Source organism: Carlito syrichta, unplaced genomic scaffold (assembly GCF_000164805.1).
Source record: "Carlito syrichta isolate Samal-C Ts95f unplaced genomic scaffold, Tarsius_syrichta-2.0.1 Scaffold316251, whole genome shotgun sequence".
NCBI classification, from domain to species: domain Eukaryota; kingdom Metazoa; phylum Chordata; class Mammalia; order Primates; family Tarsiidae; genus Carlito; species Carlito syrichta.
In genome coordinates, this window is record NW_007260347.1 from 413,902 (window position 1) to 434,179 (window position 20,278).

Below are 20,278 nucleotides of genomic sequence, written 5' to 3' on the forward strand. Positions count from 1 at the left end.
AGAGCACAGCAGGTCGAGGCTGCGGTGGCCGGGAGTGGCCACTGCACTCCAGTCGGGGCGACAGAGTGAGACTCCAACTCAAAAAAAACCAAACCAAAACAAACAAACAAAAAAACCAGGAAGTGGGCTGGACTTGGCCCCCAGACTCTATATGGCTGAGGATGTTAACAAGTCCAGGGGCAGGGGCTAGAGGGAAAAATGACTCCTAGACCCACAGTCATGCTCTGGGCGGGCGGGTGGCAGGGGAGGCCTCAGGACTTCCCCCTTGAAAGGTCTTATGGGGAGTCAGGCAGGCTTCCCTCCTCACAATTTTACTCCACCCAGGAGCACTGCTATTTTCTTGATTTTTTTCATACCAGGGTTGTTGGAGCGGAGGAAGCGTGTTATCACCCAGCAAGAAAATAGTTCCCTTGTCTGTTCTCTCCATCTTTCTGACCATGTGGAGAAAAACGTCTCTGTCCCAAGCTAACGTGTCTTTAACACCAACCTTCCTTGGCTCCCAGGGAGAACAGACTCAGAGCCCTGGATAGGCAGCTCTCTGGAGAGGACTTAAATATGTTTTGTTTTCACCGAGCTTCTTTTTACAGTTGCCTCTTATTTATGACAAGTGGCTGTGTTCTCCATATCCAGACTGATATTATGCTTCCTCTAGAAATAATTATATTATACCGTAAATGCCAATTATATCTCAATAAAGCCTTGAGAGTAAGTGAATATATTTAAGTAAATGAAGACCAGCTCACGTCAAGAAAAATGGCAAGTAAATGCTAGTACGGGCAGTAGCGAAGAGTGGGGAGGGGTGACCCACCCCACTGAGGGTCTCAGACAAGACCCAGGGGGTGGCAGAAGGGATTTGCCTAAGGGTCACCCTGCAGTCTTGGTGGTTCCGAGACTCTAGACCCATTTCCACGCTTCTCCCAGGAGGCAGCAAGGCCTGTCTGCAGAGCACAGTGGGGAACTCTCTAGGAAGAAAATTCTGGAAGAAGTTTCTTAGAAGAACTGCTCCGGGAGGCTGTTGTCTTGGGTGGGAGCAGGCTGTAGCCAAGTTCCCCCCAGTCTACGCCCCCTCCAGTCCCGTCTCAGGCCCAGCTCCCCCCACCCCCGCCGCACGGGATGGGACGCCTGCCCGGCAGAGCCTGGGAACATGCTCAGCCTTGCAGGGCTCTCGCCTCCTCCCCACAAAGCATTAGCAGATGTTTGGCAGGCGGGTCTCTTCCTGACCTGCGTGGAGCACACAGAGAGGCCAGTCCTTGACCACAGAACAGTACTGGCGGGGAGGGGAAGGGGGGGGAGGGAGGTCTGTCTTGGGTTAGGGTTGCATGGCCTCCTTTTTCCCCCACCCCAGGGGTGGGGACCTGGCTGGAGGTTTGTATGTTGTAGGTGAGGGCGGGGTACAAAACCCATTAACCACTGGATCTCTGAGATGTCAGGCAAGCCTGTTGGTTTAGAGAGAGAACAAGGCAAGACATTTGGGGAGTCTCTGGCCTGCGCATCCTGCCTCAGGGCCTTTGTACCTGCGGTCCTGTCTGTCTGGCTCTTCCCCTGGCTCTCTGGATGACCGACTCCTATTTTTTAGCTCTTAGCCAAATGCAACCACGTCCAAGAAGCCTCCCTGACCCTAAAGTACCCTCCTGGTCCCCTGTAGCCCATCTTTGGTTTTTATCTCCTTCATTGCAGAGCTTACTGCAATCTTGAGTTTGTATTATTCATTTCTGTGTCTGCACGTTTAACACATGGCCTGCTGCCGACCCGTGTGCCTAGCTTGTAGCAGGTGCTAAGTGTTGGTGCCACAGGCGCTCAGCTCGTTGAATGAGTGGATTTTGCCCATTTGCTGCTGGTGACTGGGTGTGATAGCCACCCCAGGCCCTGCCTGCCATCTGCACCCAGTGGAGGGGAGGCAAGCAAAGCCTTGGGCTTGGCAGGTAGCAAGACTCTTGGACAACTGGATGAATTGTGCCCATGTCTCAGAGGTGGACGTAGAGGCTCAGGGAGGGAGGGGTCCATGGTTGGGGTGGCCTGGGGTCTTACCCAGTGGAGATCCAGGGCCCATTGAGGCGTGGGGGCAGGACTGCAGTGCTGGGCGCTCTGTCTGGCAAGGGCCGCTGGCAGCGGGGTTCCCAACGCAGGCGGTTGTCCCCTGCCGCACCAGCTGCCTCTGCAGTGTGAACTGCAAACCAGACAAACCTGGGTGAGTGATCCTAGCAGTCCCACAAAACACCCACCCTCTCGCCCTCCTGACCCCACAGACCACAGTGTGGGGGGCGACAGGGAGCTGAGTAGGGCTGTGTCCCTCCCCATGTAGGGCTGTGTCCCCCCCATGGCCGCCTCCCTAGGACCCCAGTTCTGGAGACAGAGGTGGGCTCCCTGTATTGAATTAGCATCTACTTGGGTCCCCCGATATGACCACCCTAGCCTCCAAGCCTCCTAGAGGGAGACTGTACCTGATTTTGGGAATTAGACCCCCGTGAAGCAGATCCTAAAAGCCCAGATATCCCTTGGGGTCACCTGCCGTGCTTGGTGAACCCAACACTCCTGGACCAGGGATGCTCTGGTCTCAGCCCCGAGGACCCAGGGGCACTGGGGCCTCAGCCCCTCCGCAGCACAGACCACTCTCCTCCAGCAAGCAGCTTGGCCTCTCCCAGCCCAGAGGGGGCCACACCACCCCTCAAGGCCACACGTCTCATGGGTCACCTCTGTGCCAGGTCTGTGGTCGTCCATCTGTATATCTGTGGGCCCCAGCCTGGCACCTGGCAAGTAGTTGGTGCCTAATAAGTGTGTGGTGAGTGAGTGCATGGCCCACTGTGATGTTACCATGCCCCTCTCCCAGAACCCTCATCCCTAAGCCCAGGGCCCAGGGAGGACTTGGTGGCCTCAGGGAGGGAGGCAACTGTAGGGAAGCTGGGGCGGGGTGCATGGGGCTCCAGGCTCCCTGGAGTGACCCCCAGGTGTGCTCAGTCAGGCCCTGCAGGCAAATCACACCAGGGCGTGGGACCGTGTACAATTTCTTTCAGGGGCTGCCTCAGGCGGATGTGCCAAGACCTTCAGCTGGGAAGAGCAGTGGTTCTCCAGAAGCCGTCATCTCCACTCAGGGTGAGGGGCGTGAGACAGCCCAGATGGCGGGATGTCATGGGAGGCTTGGCAGTGAGCAACGTCCAGATAGCATGGCCAGGGGTTGCTGGGGGAGCTGGCTGACCGGGAGGCCACACTCCAGCAGGAGGGGCTGAGTCCTAGGGCTCCAGCCAGGGGGCGCGGGGGCCTGGGGAGACTTCAGCACCAGGAGGGCCAGGCCCTGTGAGGAAGGGAGCCATGGCAAGTCCTGTCCCTCCCACGCTGCACAGGCACACCTTCCTGGCTGGGGATCAGGAAAGGCTGCCTGGGGGCCGGGGAGAGACCTGGGGGTCCACGCTGCCTCCTGGGGGTCGTCTGACTGGACACCTGAGCCCAAACACCCTGCACCTCCCCCACCTCTCAGGAAAGTTAGGCAGAGCGATTTCTCAGTTCCCTTGATGTCAGGGTACCCAGTGACCAGCTGGGAAGGCAGGAGTGAGAGTGAAGATGACGGTGGCGAAGACAACAGTGGTTCCTGTTACCCAGGTATGGACTCCGTGTGTTTTATACATGATCTTTTTTTTTTGAACCAGGGTCTCACTCTGTCGCCCAGACTGGAGTGCTGTGGCACCATCCTGACTCACTGCAGCCTTGACCTCTCAAGCTCAGACGATCCTTCTGCCTCAGCCTCCTGAGTAGCTGGGGTCATAGGCACATGCCACCACACCTGGCTGGCTTTTCTGTTGAGATGGGGCCTCACTATGTTGCCCAGGCTGGTCTCAAGCTCCTGGGCTCAAGTGATCCTCCTGCCTCAGCCTCCCAAAGTGCTGGGATTGCAAGTGAGAGCCGCTGTACTTGGCCTAAACATGACCTCTTATTTGATCTTTGCGGCAGCCCCAGGCAATGGGGTTGGTATTTCTTCCTCTCATGGGCAGAGACGCGGGCTCAGCCTATACAGGGCACGTGCCAACCTGAATGTAACACAGCCGGGATTTGAGCACGGGCTGCCAGACTTGAGAGTGTGGTGGCCTAACCACTGCCTGTCACTCATTCCCAGTGAGCACAAAAGTGGCTGATCTGGAGACGCTGGGCACTCAACAACCCTTGCTGAATGGGCGGAGGAAGGAAGGAATAAAAACGTTGGTGCAACTCTGGGTCCCCATCGCATTCCTGGTTTGTGTACAACCGACCGGTTGGCTTCAATCAGCCAAATAAGGGAAATGGAAACAAACAGCAGACCAGCCAGCCCAGACAGCCCCACACCGATGTGTGAGTGCTTGGGCGGCTCCGAGGGTGCACGGGGCCACTCTGCAGAGGGACAGAAATGCCAGCTGGACCTCGCAGGAGAGAAGCTGTGTGTGCCCCATGTTAACTTGGAACCTAGTATTCTGCAAACCTGAGCCAGAATGGTGGGTGGGTGGATGGGTGGACATCAAATTCAGCCAAGTCCTGGCCTAACCCTACCAGGAGTCCTGAGCTGGGATGGGCCCGGGGACACATGGAAATGGGCCAGTGCCAACACTCTGAGCGTTTCGGGGGTTCTGTGATCAGCTCGGGAGTAAGACACCAGGTTCTCTGGATGCAATTCAATTCAGGTTAATTTGAACATACCCAGTGTCAATGAAAGCTGTCCGAGAGTGTTGATTTGGAGAATGGATGGAAGCGAAGCGAGGAAAGGGGTCAAAAGGAGTCACTGCTATGTGCCTGAGTGGAAAATCAAGCCTGCTTCTCAGAGCAGGATGGCGAATGGGCCCCGGAAATTATCTCGTCTTTGTTTCCCCAGAACTCAGGCTCTTGAGAAAATGTTTTCTGTTCAAAAGAAAACAAGCCCTACCCCCTCCTTTATTTTTCTGTGCCCTCCCCAGAGGCACCGAGACGAGATGGCCCTCGGCATTCTGCTTTGTCACGAACCCTCAGATTCTGGGCTTTTGCTACGTGTGTTTTAGTTTGTCTTGTTTTTCTGCGCGAAATTAGGATTTAATTATGTCAGGAGGCTAAGAGATACAGGCCGGCCAGGCTGTATTCAGAGCCTGCAGACGCAGACATCAGGCAGAACCAGGGACCTTGATGAAAACATCAGAGCGGAACATCATGTCGCCTCTCTCGGTTGCGCACGAAGCCTCGACTTCAAGGTTGCAAGAATTAAATGAACCGATTATACCCAATTCCATGACATTTTCCCAATCGCAGCGCTTGGGGTGGACATTTGATTTTCATTGCTTCCTCCCCTCCTCTCTTCCTCTCTCTCCATGAAAGTCTTAACTAAGGAAACAACCGAAAGCAGATGGTGTCGTGGGCTGAGTTGCACAACTTTTCGCAGGGACCCGATAGACTGAGTTGAATGCATGCATGGACCACACTGATTTTTATCAGCCAAGGATTTTTAATTAACAGGGGTGTCCACTTACCGCCACTCATTATTTACTGTTTACCCACTAATTAAAACTTATGCTGTTTTTGCCCTCGTAAGAGCAGGGACATTTGAAATCAGATAGCATCGCTCAAATTACCTGCAGAATTAAATCTGGAGTGCCCAATTGCTCAAACCAGGCTACCAGAGCTTAAAATATGACCTGCTTTGGGTTGATGTGTTATCATGAATCACAGTACCAGGAACAGCTACAGAACAAACACCATATGGACCCTGCCCCAGGGCCTTGAGGGGAAGGAACACTCCCTGAACCCCTGTGAGTGCCGGCCCTTGGCTAGGATTGTCTTGAGGTCACAGCAACAGAGCACAGTAGCCAAGTACATGTTTTGGGAATCTCATGGTGAGATGTTTTGTCTGCGTTGTGGCCATGAGCCCTCCCAGAGGCCCCAGAGGATGTGGCATGTCCGCACGGGAATGGAGATGTAGTCTGCACAACTCCCTGTGACAAGGGTGTTACCGATTCCCTCACTTTGCCAATAAGGAAACAGGTTCAGTGGGGTGGAGGGACCTGGCCATTGTCAGTCCTCTGTAGGCAGATGCTTCCTGGTCAGTTTTAAAAAATATGTTTTAGTAAAACACACCTAATGCAAGACTCACCATTTTAACCACTTCTAAAACATACAATTCAGCGATATTTAGCATGCTCACCATGCTATGCAACCATCACCATGATCTAATTCCAGAACTTTTTTTTGAGTCAGGGTCTCACTCTATTGCCCAGGCTGGAGCGCAGGGGCATGTCCATGGCTCACTAAGGCCTCTAACCCCTGGGCTCAAGCCTCCTGAGTAGCTGGGACTATAGGTGCATTGCCACCATATATATACATAGCTTTACTAGGCGGGTGTGGGTCTTCCATATTGTGGGTGAGCAATGGAGGCATAGACAGGTTTAACTCTGAGGGCCACTATCCAGGTTTTCACCAAAGACCATGGAAAGTGCAAGTGTGGACCACACTGGGGCACGTGGAGAACGAACATGGGCTTTGCAGCCAGAGTGGAGGGGGAGCTGTCAGCTCTTCAGTTACTTTTCTTGTGGAGGCAAAAAGTGAAAGAAAAGCACCTTTTCCTCTCCTAATTGGCTTGCTCTGAGGCTCTCGAGGAGTCACACGAATGCAAAGGCAGGGTGCGAGGTGGTCTTAAGGAGCTGCAGGGAGCACTGCATGTTCCCACAGCCACGTAGTGAGCTTAGAGGGTGTTAAGAGGCAGGCATTGCGATAACAAACCTGTACATTCACAGCCCGTTTTGCTGAGGATTGAGTTGTAGCTGTACAAGGGGTCGATCTGAGCTTGATTTTAAAATAGGAGGCACTACTTTAGTTAGACAGTATTTAATAAGAAAAGGGTACACGGAAGATGGGTGAAGGAGAGGCTAACGGTGAACTCACCCTCTCGCCTCGGGGATGCAGAAGAACCCATGAGTGTCCTGGAGCTGCTGGGATAGAGGACCACATACCACATGGCTGAAACCACAGGGGTATTTTCTCTCAGAGTCTGGAGTCTGGAAGCCTGAAGTTGAAAGTCAAAGCATAGGCAAGGCCACACTCCCTCTAGAGGGAACAGCATGGTCCACAGCCCTGAGGTAGCAAAGGGTTGGCTCTGGGGAGGGTCCTTCCTACTGCTTCCAGCACCTGGTGGCCCCTGGTGCATCACATGTGTGTCTCCGCCTCTGTCTTCACGGGGTCATTTTCCCTGTGTGTGGGTTTCCTCTGTCTGCATCTTTATATCCAAATCTCCCTCTCCTTTCTCTTACGAAGGCAGTGATCCCTGGTTTAGGGTCTCACCTAACTTGATTACATCGGTAAAGACTCTATATCCGGATGAGGTCCCACTCACAGGTCCTGGGGGTTAGGACTCAAACATATCTTTTTTGAGGAGATCCATTCAACCCACAGCAGACATCAAAGACCATCCAAAGCCCAGGTTCCCCCAGCGACTTATCCATCATTCATTCATACCTTCACTCACATGTGAACACTTACTGAATCTTGTGGTATATGCCTGGAGCTGTGATGGGCTCTGGGTGTATAAGCCTGCATGGATGGCCACAATTTCTCTTCTCACGGAGAGACTGGCATTCATCAAACAGGCCCACTTCGGAATATAATTTCGAACCATCTCAAGAGTCTTGAAGGAAATTTATACAATGATCAGAAACTTCCAATGGTTTCCTGATGCACTTGGAGTACTGCCCAAGCTTTTCTGATAGCCCCCAAGGCCCTTTGAAATTGCCCCATCATCCAGTCGTTTTACCGCCAGATCATTCACTGAATCCTACTGTGCTTTTCTACTGGGCAGTTCCAGCACTGAACAGGCAAACCCTTTGCTGCCTCAGGGCTGTTGTTCATGCCAATCCTTCCCTTTGGTGCTGTTCCTTCCCTCTGCCCTGCGCTGGGTTCTCTGTATTCACAAAGGTCTCAACATAAACGGTATTTCCTGGCAGGTGTGTCCTTTCCAGGCAACCCCCTATTCTCTCCACTCCCTTCTCTCCTGGGTAGTACTCATCACATCTGGCAATGACTTATCTGCTTTCTGTTGGGGTTTTTTGGTTTTATTTTTCAACTTTTCACCTGAAGTAATGTCAGACTTGCCACAGTGTTACAAAAGCAGTGGGAAGAGTTCTCATGTTTCCTTCACCCAGGTTAACATCTTGCACAGAAATTGTGCTGATGTCAAACCCAGGAAATTAACACCGACACAATGTTACTAATAAGGGTACAAACCTTGTTGGTTTCACCCATTGTCCCATGAATATCCCCTTTCTGGTCCAGGATCCAGTCCCAGATCCCACCTTGCATTGAGTTGTCACGACCCCTTAGTTTCCTCTAATCTGAGACACTTTTTTTGTTTCTTTTATGAACATGACACCCTTGTCAGTCATTTTGTAGTGTGTTCCTCGGTTTGGGATGATCTGATGCTGCCTCATGACTAAATCCAGCTCACGCATATTTGGTCAGAATGTGGCAGCACTGTGTTGCGTCCTTCTCAGGGCATCATCTCAGGAGGCACGTGATGTCCATCATTCCATTCCTGGTGACCTTGACTGTGACCAATTGCGTAAGGAGGTATCTGCCAGGTTTTTCCACAGGTGAGTCACTACCTTTTTCTTTGTGATTAATGATTACCATATGAGAATGTACTCAGAGATAATGAAACTATTTTGTATTTCATTATACATTCTTTCACTAATTTTAGCATCTATGATAACCATTGATGATTCTTGCCTACAACAAGGATTATGAGTGGTGTCTTCCCAAGGGTCATCCTCTCATTGCATCACTCTTTCTGAGTTCATGAATTGAAATTGTGCCATAAGGAAGTGCTGTTTCTCCTCTCCCATTTATTTATCCAACTTCTATTTATATTACCATGAACTCATGGGTATTTATTTCACTTGATCAGTTATAAACAATTACCATCATTATTTATTTTCTTGCTCAAGTTGTCCCTGAGTTGGCTGTTGGGAGCTCCTTCAGTTTATCTCCTGTGTTTTTGTCTTTTTATTTATTTATTTTTTGAGTATTTCCTAATTTTCTGGTGCCAGAAGTTCTTCCAGCTTCACTTTATAGCATCGCCTCAGTCCCAGCCCTGGAATTGACCATTTCTTCAAGGGGTTCTGGTTCCTTTTATTGGAGAATGGGGTTTAGAAACCAAGATCTGGTGCTAGGTGTGCTCATTGTTAGTGAGGTGTCATGCTAGCCATTTTAATTCTTTCTTTCTTTCTTTCTTTCCTTCTTTCTTTCCTTTCTTCTTTTCCTCCTTCCTTCCTTCCCTTTTTTCTTCCTTTCTGTTTTCCTTCCTTCCTTTTTCTTTTCTTTCTTCTTCCTCTCCCCTCTCTTTCTCCCTCCGTCCCTCCTTTCCTCCCTTCTTCTCTCTCTCTTTCTTCTCCTTCTTTCCTGCCTTCCTCCTTCTCTCTCACTGTCCCCCCCTACTGGTCTGCCAGCTGCATAGGGACAGGGTTCTTATCATTTGTGCTCACTGCTGACTCCCCAGCACCCAGCACACTGCCTGATTGATGTTCAATAAACAATTGTGTTAAGTCATGGACAGTGCATAGAACAATGCCTTCATATACTAAATGCTAAAAAATTACACATTATAATCACATCTTTTTTGTTGAATGCACGAATGACTTGTACTCTGTAAGCATATGTGTGTGAGTTCCTTGTCGACCCTTCTCTCACCCCTGAGGATGGGGCTGAGGGTCAGGCTTGACATGAGAGGGAAGAAGGAGTGAGCTTACAGTCATTAGGATTGCTAAGCATCTGGCTGAGGGGAAAGGGTGGTCAGTCAGGGAGCTCCAAGCAGGCTAGGGGCCCAGGCTGATGCAAGCAGGTAAAGGAAAGAGAAGCAGGTGAAGGAATTAAAGCTTCAGATCATGTCACGGGCTTAGATGGGCAGATGAACTTAAGAACCTAGTGCCAGTTACTTTGCATCAAAGCCTGGTTTCACTCTGGCACCTGCCCCAGTGAAACCAGGACCCTGACTTGGTGTTACACTCCCAGGTAAGGCTGCATGATGTCACTAGTGGGTTCTGGTAGCCACATGTGAAGGGCTAAAAAGAAACAGGTGAAATTAATTTTAACAATATATTTTACCCAGCCCCCAATATTATATTTCAACATGTGACAAATATAAAAACTACAAATGGGATATTTAATATGCTTTTAAAATACTAAGTCTTCAAAATCTGAAGACTCACAGATTTTTTTTTTTTCTGCATCAGGGTCTCACTCTGTCACCAGGCTGGTGTTCAGTGGCGTGATCCTGGCTCACTGCAGCCTTGACCTCCTGGACTCAAGCGATCCTCCCATCTCAGCCTCCCAAGTAGCGGGGACTACTGGTGTGTGCCACCTGTGACAAATTTTTTAATGTGTTTTATTTTTTGTAGAGACAAGATCTCACTGTGTTGCCCATGCAGGTCTGGAACTCCCAGCCTCCAGTGATTCTCCCATCTCGGCCTCCCAAAGTGCTGGGATTATAGGCATGAGCCACTGGACCCAGTCACAACATAGCATAGGCCGGCCACATTTCAGGTGCTCTGTAGCCACATGTGGCTGGTGGCTGCCATACTGGACAGCAGAGTTCTAGCCCAAGAATGGAGTGTGTGTGTGTCCTGTTGTGCAGTATCAGAGGTCTTCCAGTTGGCTTCTGAAGACCCCTGGGGTTACTTCTGGGACAGAGGGGGAGACCTAGTGAGGGAGGCCTGGTCTCCCACCCCCAGCTTTAGCCCAAGCAACCCCCACCCTTCGCTCTGGTTTATATACTATGATTCTGACTAAGACTCGCTTTTTTCAAAATAGTGGTCGCTTAAAAAGTTTGAAACCCTCTGGTTTATTTCAAAACTGTCAAGCTTGAGGTAATTTACCTAGAATGTTTGGACCTGGAAGCTTAAGCACATTTAAAATAAAAATTTCAGCAGTGGATCCCCACCCCCAAAATAACCTCTCTTGATTAGAGGAGTCCGCCGTGCACACACAGGGATGTGCTGGCGTGGAGTGGTCCACGCCAGCTGCTGCACCAGCAAGGTTCAGAACACGGCTGTTGAAATGGCAGCCGTCGCCACGTTGCTACAGCAAGAGACGTGCTTGCCAATGAAGTCATCGCACAAAAGGCATGCACAGTTTCTATCCGAGCTCCCCCGAGAAGGGTGCAAATTGGCATGTGGTGATAGCACCAACACATCCCAGAAATATGAAGACGGACTTTGAGTTCTGAGAAGCCCAGATGTCCCCTCTGATGGGATTGGCTGGTCCTGCGAGACCACACATGGCTCTCATTTGGCCTAATGGAATGTTCTCATCCATCTAATCCGAGGGTCTTTGTGATCAGGGCCAGGAGGCGGGGCAAGGGGAGGGATGGACTTTGCTATCTTGGGAAATGCAGGAACAGTATGCTCTAGGAAAAGGACACTCCACTCCCCCACCCTTTGGCATCCCAGGCTTAGAAATGTGCGGTCCTCTGCTTGCGAGCTCAGAGAGTTGAGAGTTGCCCTGAGAAATCTGGGAGGGACTGGGTGCCTGGCAGACCATATCTGGGAAGTGAGAAGCAGGGACTTCAGAGCTAGAAGTTGTGTGTTGAGGCCGGGAACCAGGGCTTACGCCAGTAATCCCGACACTTTGAGAGGCTGAGGTGGGAGGACTGCTTGAGCCCAGGAGTTTGAGATCAGCCTCGGCAACACAGCAAGACCTCGTATCTACAAAAAAATAAAAAAACTAGCCAGGTGTGGTGGTATGTGCCTGTAGTCTCAGTCACTCATGAGGCTGAAGCAGAAGGATTGCCTGAGCCCAGGAGGTTGAGGCTGTGGGAAGCCATGATGGTGCCACTGCCCTCTAGCCTGGGTGACAGAGTGAGACTCCAACTCAAAATAAAAAAAAAGTCGTGTGTTGAAAGGCTGTTGAAGGGACGCAGGTCTGTCACTGTCCACCTCGCTTTCCATGAAAAGTCCCAGGTGGGGCTACACCAAGGGGTTGATGGAAAACACAGGCCTTGCCGGACGCCACCTGGAAAAGGCGACTGTTTCGTGCTTGTGAGCACTGTGCTCACACTCAGAACCGAGAGTGTCTGCAGTGGGCAGCGCTGGCCCTCGAGGGCACCTCTCTGAGGGCCCTGCTGGGTGTTTCCTGCCAAGAGAATGGGAAACGTCCAGCTCCCAGACTGGGAAAGGAATGGGGGGCTCAGAGAGACAGGATCTGGCCCACCAGGCCTGGCTCGCTGGCCAGCTTTCTCTGTTTGCTTAGGAATGTTCCAGAGCAAAAACTGCACATCGCTCCCTGGGCCCCACGATAAGGCAAATAACTCTGGCTCTGGCTGGGGCTTCCACCCAGATGAAAGCCAGGAATTCCAGCCAGAGTCCAGCGGTTTCCCAATAGCCCAGGCGTCGGGGTGATGGATGAGAGTTCTTCCCTGCTCACCCAGATGTTCTGGCGTCCTGGAGACGAGGCCCCGCTCGCCGCCCTCGGGGCCGGTGCCCCCAGGTCCTTCCACACGCTGGTCCTTCCACACGCGTCGTCGACACTGAGCTCGCCAGCGTCCTCCGCCCACCCCCGGGTCCCCGCGGGGCCATGGCGCGCGGACCCTGCCGGAGGTTCTGCCCGGCGCCGGGCCTCGCTGAACCAGCGGGTTCCTTCCCAGAGGGGCGCAGCTACGAGCCTGTGTTTGCTAAACAGAACGTGTGTCCAGGAGTCTCCCCTTGGCCCGGGTCCTCCTTACGAGCTTTCTTGGCAGAAGACTGAAGCTTCCATTGTCCTACAGAACAGGAATTTGGCAGGACGATCGCAAGGTCTTGACACATTCGATCCGAAGGAGGACGTCTGTGTGGCTCGCGGCAGGCTCCCCCGGAACCCGAAAAGGGCACGGGAGAAGGAACCTAGGGCGGCGCCCGGCGAAGCCGAACTCCTCTCGGGGTCTGGGGTGCTGGGTCTGCCCCGGGTCCCCCCCAGAGGGGCCGAGGGCCTCGCTGGGCCCCAGAAATATCCAGGCTTCGGGGAGAGAGAGGGCTGGAGGCCGCTGGTCTCCATGGCGTGCCTCTGGGTGACAGAGCCGTCCCGAGAGGCGGGGGGTCACCGGGAGGCACCCCGGCGCTGGGGGCAGCACACCACTTACCGAGCTGTTCTCGGGAGTGTCCACGAGGGGGCCCTCTTGAGCTTTGGTCGGGGTGGCTGGGAGCCGGGGGAGAAGCCCGGCACCGCCGCCTCCGGCCTCGGCCTCCAGCCCCGGGCCGCCCGGCCTCCCGCGTTCCACCCCGTCTTGGGGGAAGACGCAGCGCGTCGAAGGCCAGCGCTGGCGCCCGGGCTTTCTTCCACGTGGGAGGGCGTCCCTTCCACTCGCACCGAGGACGCGTTTCGAGGCGGAGGGGCGAGGGGAGGGCGGTCGCCCAGCCTGGCCCCCTCTCGGAGCGGCTCGCAGGACGGGACAAAAGCTGCCACTGGAACCACAATACAGGGCGTCCGAGGAGCCTCGGAAACCATGAAACAAGACGTCGTGGCTTCCCGGCCTCTCCCCGGAGACCCACAGACGGGGCCTCTGGGTCAGCTGCGCCAGGAAGCACCGCGATTTTAAATGCAAGAAAATTATTGTGATTGAACAAATCAATTTTTCTTACATTGTGCTGAGATTAAGTGCGCGGTCTCTTTCATACATTCAAAATAAGGAATTCCCGAGAGTGCAATTTCGTGGGAAAACCTACATCATGTTTCGAAAAATCCATTTTGTGAGGCGTTACCAGATTTTAAGAGAAATGGTAATATTTAATTATGGCATTATTTTACCATCTAGAAAATTAATGTGCTTTCCGAGTTTCAGGAGAAAGGCCAGCTGTACATCCGAACCCTATTTTTAAATTACCATACAAATAGAATCCCAAAGACGCAAATATTGGCTTAAGTATTGCAGAGAAGGTACCGGAAAATGTGTCGGCTTCCCAACTGTTAAATAAACAGTCTTGTAATTCTTGCTTTCCCTGGCGACCCTGGCCCAGCCGGGTGCTTATGCTCGGAAGAGTGTCCATGTCTCACGGGGGGAGAGGAGCAGTGCTGATGAGTTGACCCAGCCGATCAGTCCCAGGGTGCCAGGCCACACCACAGGTACAAGCCGCACATTTTGATAACACCTTGGCGCCTGCAAAGCCCACACCTGGGCATCCGTTCCACCCTCTGACAAGCCTTCGGGATGGGTGCTGTGGCTGTCCCCATCTTACAGACCGGAAAACGGAGGCCCAGAAGAAGAGAGGGTCTGGTGCTGTCTCAATTCTGTCACACAACCTGTAGGTGGAGAAGCCCAAACTCAAAGCCAGTGCTGGTTACTGTAAACCCCAGCCTCTCTCCACTTGCACTCTCGGCTCAACATGTGTTGAGCACCTACTGTATGCCTGGCCACGGGGTTGCAAGGACGACTTTCAGAGCCAGGCCTCCTGCCCAATGCTGGCCCAGTTGCCAAAGGGAGCCAGAAAAGGAGGGGAGGCCTCAGGGGGGCCTGGAGGGTCTTGCGAGATGAGAAGCTGCCGGACAGATGGAGGGGAGCTGGAACGGGCACCCTGGACAGAGCCGCAAAGGTGGCAGGAAGTTGCCAGCCAGCAGAGAGAGGGGGCAGGAGTGTCAGCAGGCCAGTGAGGGCGGTGCCGTGTGGAGGTTGTCAGGGGAGGGGGAGACATAGCCACCAAGGGAGGCTTTGCCTGGTCTCCAGGATGTTCCCAGGAGAGGGAGCTGAGGGCATAGGGGTCAGGGTGTGCTCCGAAAGGCCATGTTCTCCCAAGGGCACGCAGCCTCCTGGGTGGCACTGCCCATGATGCCGGGGTGCCTACGACAGACACTGAACAGTGGATTTGTGTCGTGTCGATTTTGACTCAGTTCGATAACTGATACATCGAGTCTGGGTTGGCGTTGGGAGGAGGCTCAGGCCCCGAGGGATGGATTATTTTTAAAAATAAGTTAAGTGAGAATGAGTTAGTGGCTGTGGAGAGAAACGCCGACCCAATTATAGGATAGTAGCAATCAGATGTGGCCAAATGGCCAGAGTGGCCTGTGGTGACAGGCGGTCGGGGGCCCAGGCTCCGAGACTCCCGCTGGCTTGTATTCAGGATGACGTCATCACAAGGGTGGGGGCCCGGAAGGGAGGGCGTGAGACGTCTGTGGGGGCCACTTCAAGTCCTGAGTGAGGAGGCTTGGCGGGGCCAGAGGTGGGGAGGCTGCCTTGTGAGGAGGAGGGGGCACAGGTCCTCGGGGGGCCGTGGCGGGACAAGGGGATTTTCGGGATGTGCAATTTAAGCATCCAGGGAGGGCGCCCAGCTGGTGTCAGGGGTGGGGGCGGGTGGAGAGACCGGCCCCCTGGGGAGGCTGAATCCCCAGGGAAGCCCTTCTGGAAGCAAGGGCAGGACGGGGTCAGGGAGGGACACTCGGAGGTACAGAGGCTTGGGAGCCAGTTGTGTTACAGGTAGGATTGCGGCTAAAATACAGGATGCCCAGTTGAACTCGATTTCCAGATGCACAACAAAAAACGCCTCCTATCAGTGTGTCCCAAATGCTGCATGGATGACTGTGGGGATTTAGCTGAGGACAGAGAAGAGAGACAGAACCAGAGGTGTTGTGAGACAGAGTGTGGTTAACGGTTTGATGATCGTTTTTATGCAAGTTCTCATATGCCTAACACGGGGGTGGGGGGAATAGAAAGAAAAAATCAATCAGAAAATACAGAAAATCATGAAGGTGATGTCAAAGCTCGTCCACTCTCCCCTCACCCCGCGTGCACGGCCATTAACCTGCTGGCAGACATGACCCTCTGGACTCCGGAGGCTGGGGATGCTGAGAGGCTCAGCAGAGGGACTGTGGTCCCTTCTGAACTTCTGTCTCTACAACAGTGCTTGGACCATGGTCGACAAGCAACACATCTTTGTCGAATGACTAAATAAATCTTTCTAGGCTGCTTTCCTTCTTATACATACACACATGCATTTATTCAATTATTTTTGTTAAATGAGGTCATCCTAGGCATATTGTCTGAAATCTATTGTTTTAACTTAATCATAGACTTTAGTGATCTTCGTGGAAGGTTGATTTGTTTTTAAGGCCGGAGGGACTCACACATTCACAGTCTGCAGGGGAGAAATCAGAGTTGATGAAGTGGTAGAGGCAGGAGATATAATAACTCAGGGAAGCAGGTGCCCTAATCAAGAAGAGGCCAATAAAAACAGGCTAAACTCTTCACACAAAAGCAATCCGTGACTTGCGGTGGTATCTTCAAAATGTATAAAAAGGTGTAGAATGAAAAGTGGGAGTCACTGCATACCCCGAAGCCCTGGTTGCTTCCTCCAACGTGAATCATTTTCACAGTTTCCTGCAAGTCCTCCCAGCAAATGGCTTCATGCCGATTTCTGCATATAAATGCATGTGTTTTTTATTTGACTATTAAATTTTTTTATGAATGCAATCTTTCTATACACATCGTTCTGCTCTTCGCTTTTTACACTTAAATTATCCAAGTTAGTTTTCCATCTCAGACTTATCTCTTTATGGAAAAGACAAAATAGTATTCCATTACATAGATGAACCTGGTTTAGATAACCAGTCCTTTATTGATGATCACTTAGATTGTAGTCGCCCTCTCTCTCTCTCTCTCTCTAGATAGATAGATAGATAGATAAATACTGTGCAAATCTGGTTTAGTTAACCAGTCCTCTATTGATTTAGATTGCAGTCTATCTATCTATCTATCTATCTATCATCTATCTATCTATGTCTATTATAGAGAGATCTATATCTGTATCTATAAATATATCCACTGTGCTATTATCAAAGCCAAGAATATATTGAACAAACTATGAAACATATCTTGGTGTAAATTTTGTATGTGTCCACTGGAGAAATTCCTAACAGAGAAGTGGTATGTGCATTTAACATGGCAATAGATTTGGCCAAATTGTACTCCAAAAATGCTGTTTCAATTTATCCTCCACCAGTGATATATGGGAGTACCTGTGTTCTTAGACCTTGGGCCACACTGGATATTATCAAATATAAAAAGTGGGACGTTCATTTTTGCAAGTCTAACATATGAACAGTGGAAGAGGGATGACAAGTTAATGAAGGTTTGTGGTTAATCACACATTTTGATGCCTACAAATAAACTAAGGCATAAGTTAATAAGCAGATACTCCAATAACTTGGCTTCGTGCCCTTCTGTTTATTTTCATTACCATCACTCTGGCTCAAGTCATCATCACTCCTCAGATGAAAGATTGACAGGGACTCTTGCTGTTTCCCGGGCACCCACTTTGGCCCCTGTACTTCATTCTCCACGGAGCAGCAAGCGTGCTCTTTAAAAAAATGCAGATCAGCATTCTGCTTCTAAAATATGGCTATTCTGAGGGACTCCCCTGTACACAACTAGATTTGATTCAAATTATACTTTTTTTATAATGTAGGAAAGCCTTTGAGGTCCCTGATTGAGCTGAAGGGGACCAGTGGAGCCCTTTCTGAGTTCAAATGTCAATGTCAGCTTTGCCTGTGGCCTGAGGTTGAGGGGACCAGGGGCTAGAGTGGTCCTAAGTTGCTGGTGCCCCTTGGCTCCTGGGAGAAGCAAATATGAATGGTTTCTTGGGAAAAGCATTATTGTTTTAGATTTCAAGATGTTCACAGATTAAGATCAAACAAATATGAGTTCCCAGTTAAAGATCCACTAAATTCACAAATAAACAGCCCACCATGGAGTAAGAATTAGCAGAAATAAAAAAGTTACATCTTAGGGATATCAGAGATTGAAGTTATCTATCACAGAATATAGAAAAATATGTGTGAAATGTTTAATGAAATAAAATATGGAATTCACAAGATAAACAAATAACATGAGCCTATAAATAAAATTCACAAGAAGATTTGAAAAAGAATCAAATAAAACTTTAAGAAATAAAAATATAATTGTTGAAATAAAAATTTGGTAGCTGAGTCATGGAGCAGATTAGACACAGTTGAAAAGGAGATTAGTGAATTGGAAAATAGATGTAAAGAAATTACCCAGAATTCAGGAAAAATGAGAGGGAGGAAAACTAAGAAAAAGGAGTTAAGAGACTTAGGAGCTATCATGAGAAAGTCTAACTAATGATTCACAGAAGGAAAGAAAAAAAAGGGTAAAGGAGATGTAATAAGTGAAAAAAAAGTCTGATAATTTTTTCAGAAGTGATAAAAAGACACCAAACTGCTGGTATCAGGAAGCAGAGTGAGAACAAAAAAGGATTACTAAAAAGAAACCAACACTTGAGCATGCAAAACACCAAAGACAAAAAGAAGAGAAAATAGCCACCAACCTATATTTGTCTATCCACCAAAATAATCTTTCAAAACAATCTTCAAATAAATAGTACCAGGAGTGTTTACCATTCTATTTCTAAACAAGATAATTAGAAAGAAGGAAAATTTACAGGAAAGAAGTCTGATTTTTAAGAAGAAATAATGAGCAAAGAATTAGAAAATGTTGTAAATCTAAAAAATTGATAATCTCTGACTTTGTGAAGTAAAAAAAAAAAAAAAAAAAAGAGGGGAAAAAGCACAGAACTAAAATACTAAAAAACAGAAGCATGTAACTTGGGATTTGGGTGATTAGGTTAGTGTTCAAAATTTCCTGCATTAATCAGGAAAATGACTAATATATTATAATTTCAGGGGTAGCTATTAAAATAATAAGATTATAACTTCCAAAACAGAAGAAAGAAAAAGAAATAAAAATAAGCACATCCAAACTAATTTGCTAATTATCAGAAAAAAGACAAGAAAGAAGGAAAAGAGCATATAAACTATAATTTGTAGCAAATAGATGATTATTAAAAACAAATATGAATAAATGTAAGTGAATGTACTTGCCAATTAACAAATTGGGTTTTGTAAACCTCTGCTATGTGTTATTTACAACAGATTTACATGAAGCCTGGAGACACAGAAAAGATGGAAGTAAAGGAAGTGACAAAAAACTGACCAATACAAAGTAAAAGGAAACTGGACGGATGCATATTAGAGAAAGTAGGACTTGCAATAAGAAAGTTTTCAGTGATTAAGATGGTCAATCCATGGAAGGTCCAATCTACCAGGCAAATATGACCAAAAAATTAGCATCAACATCTACAGAGCAAACACTGCTCTCATGAGAGGGAGGTATTGACATGTCCACCATCATCATGAGACGTTTTAGCACAATTCTTTCAATTATATGTAGGTCAAGTAGATAAAAAATGATAATGATGTAAAAGATTTGAAACTATAGCAAATAAGTTTAATTCATTACATATTTATATGTGTGTGCATGTGCCTCTGCCTGTGTGTGTGCTGTGTAAACGGAGTATATACAGAAATCCTGCCCCCATCTATGATTTCGCTTTCTGTGGTTTCAGTTACCTATGGTCAGCTGTGGGCTGAAAATACTAAATGAAAAATTTCAGAAATAAATGACTCACAATTTTTAAGTTGAATGCCATTCCACTTCGTGTGATGAAATCTTCATCACCTGTTCCATCCTGCCCCGACTTGCCCAGCTTATCCACACTGTGTATGCTACCTGCCTTATGTAACTGCATAGGAAGAAACATAATATATGTAAGGTGGGTGTTGTCCATGGTCTTAGGCATCCACTGGGGGCTGGGAATGCCTCTCCCATAGATAAGGAGGACCACTGTGTACACGCATACATATTTCTGTGCCCAACAATTAGAGCATGCACATTCTTTTGTACATAGGCAACATGTACAAAAACTGACCCCATACTAGGCCATACAATGAAGTCTCAACAAATTCAAAGAATTGGTATCATACAGGCTACAGTTCTGACCACAGTGCTAATAAATTAAAAACCATTAATAAAAATACTCTTAAAATGTCTATGTGTTTGGAAATTAAAAAAAAAAAACTTCTGAAACACACAGCATCAATTAAAATAAAATTATAAAGAACTAAGCAAAATGAGAAAATAGTACACATCAAAACTTATGGAATGAAGAGAAAGCAATACTTTGAGATAAATCTATAGACTTATGAGCTTATTGTTAAAAGAAGAAAGCCAGAAAATTAAAGAAATTAGAAAAAGAAAAATAGAGTAAGCTCAAATATAGTAGAAGAAAAAAGATAATAAGGAGAAAAGTGGACAAAAAAAAAAAAAAGAAAACAAAGCTATGAAAAGAGAATGAACAGGCTCCTGGTTGGTTCCCAGAAACCCCTATGTATGGGAAGAATAATCTAAAAATGGGAACGAAAAAAGAACTGGGGGGAGGGAGGGGAGAGAAATTAATAATACTAAGAATGGAAAGGGGACAAACAATGGAGCCAG

The 20,278-nt window shown here is 49.0% G+C and overlaps 1 protein-coding gene across 1 annotated transcript in view; it reads right to left on the reverse strand.

Annotated features, from left to right (window-relative positions):
* APCDD1L (APC down-regulated 1 like) overlaps positions 1-20,278 on the reverse strand; it is a 51,069-nt gene that overhangs the window by 8,284 nt on the left and 22,507 nt on the right. The window contains exon 2 of the mRNA XM_021706964.1: positions 2,029-2,167. Within this exon, the coding sequence (XP_021562639.1) occupies positions 2,029-2,167 (139 nt within the window). The remainder of the gene's footprint in view (positions 1-2,028; positions 2,168-20,278) is intronic.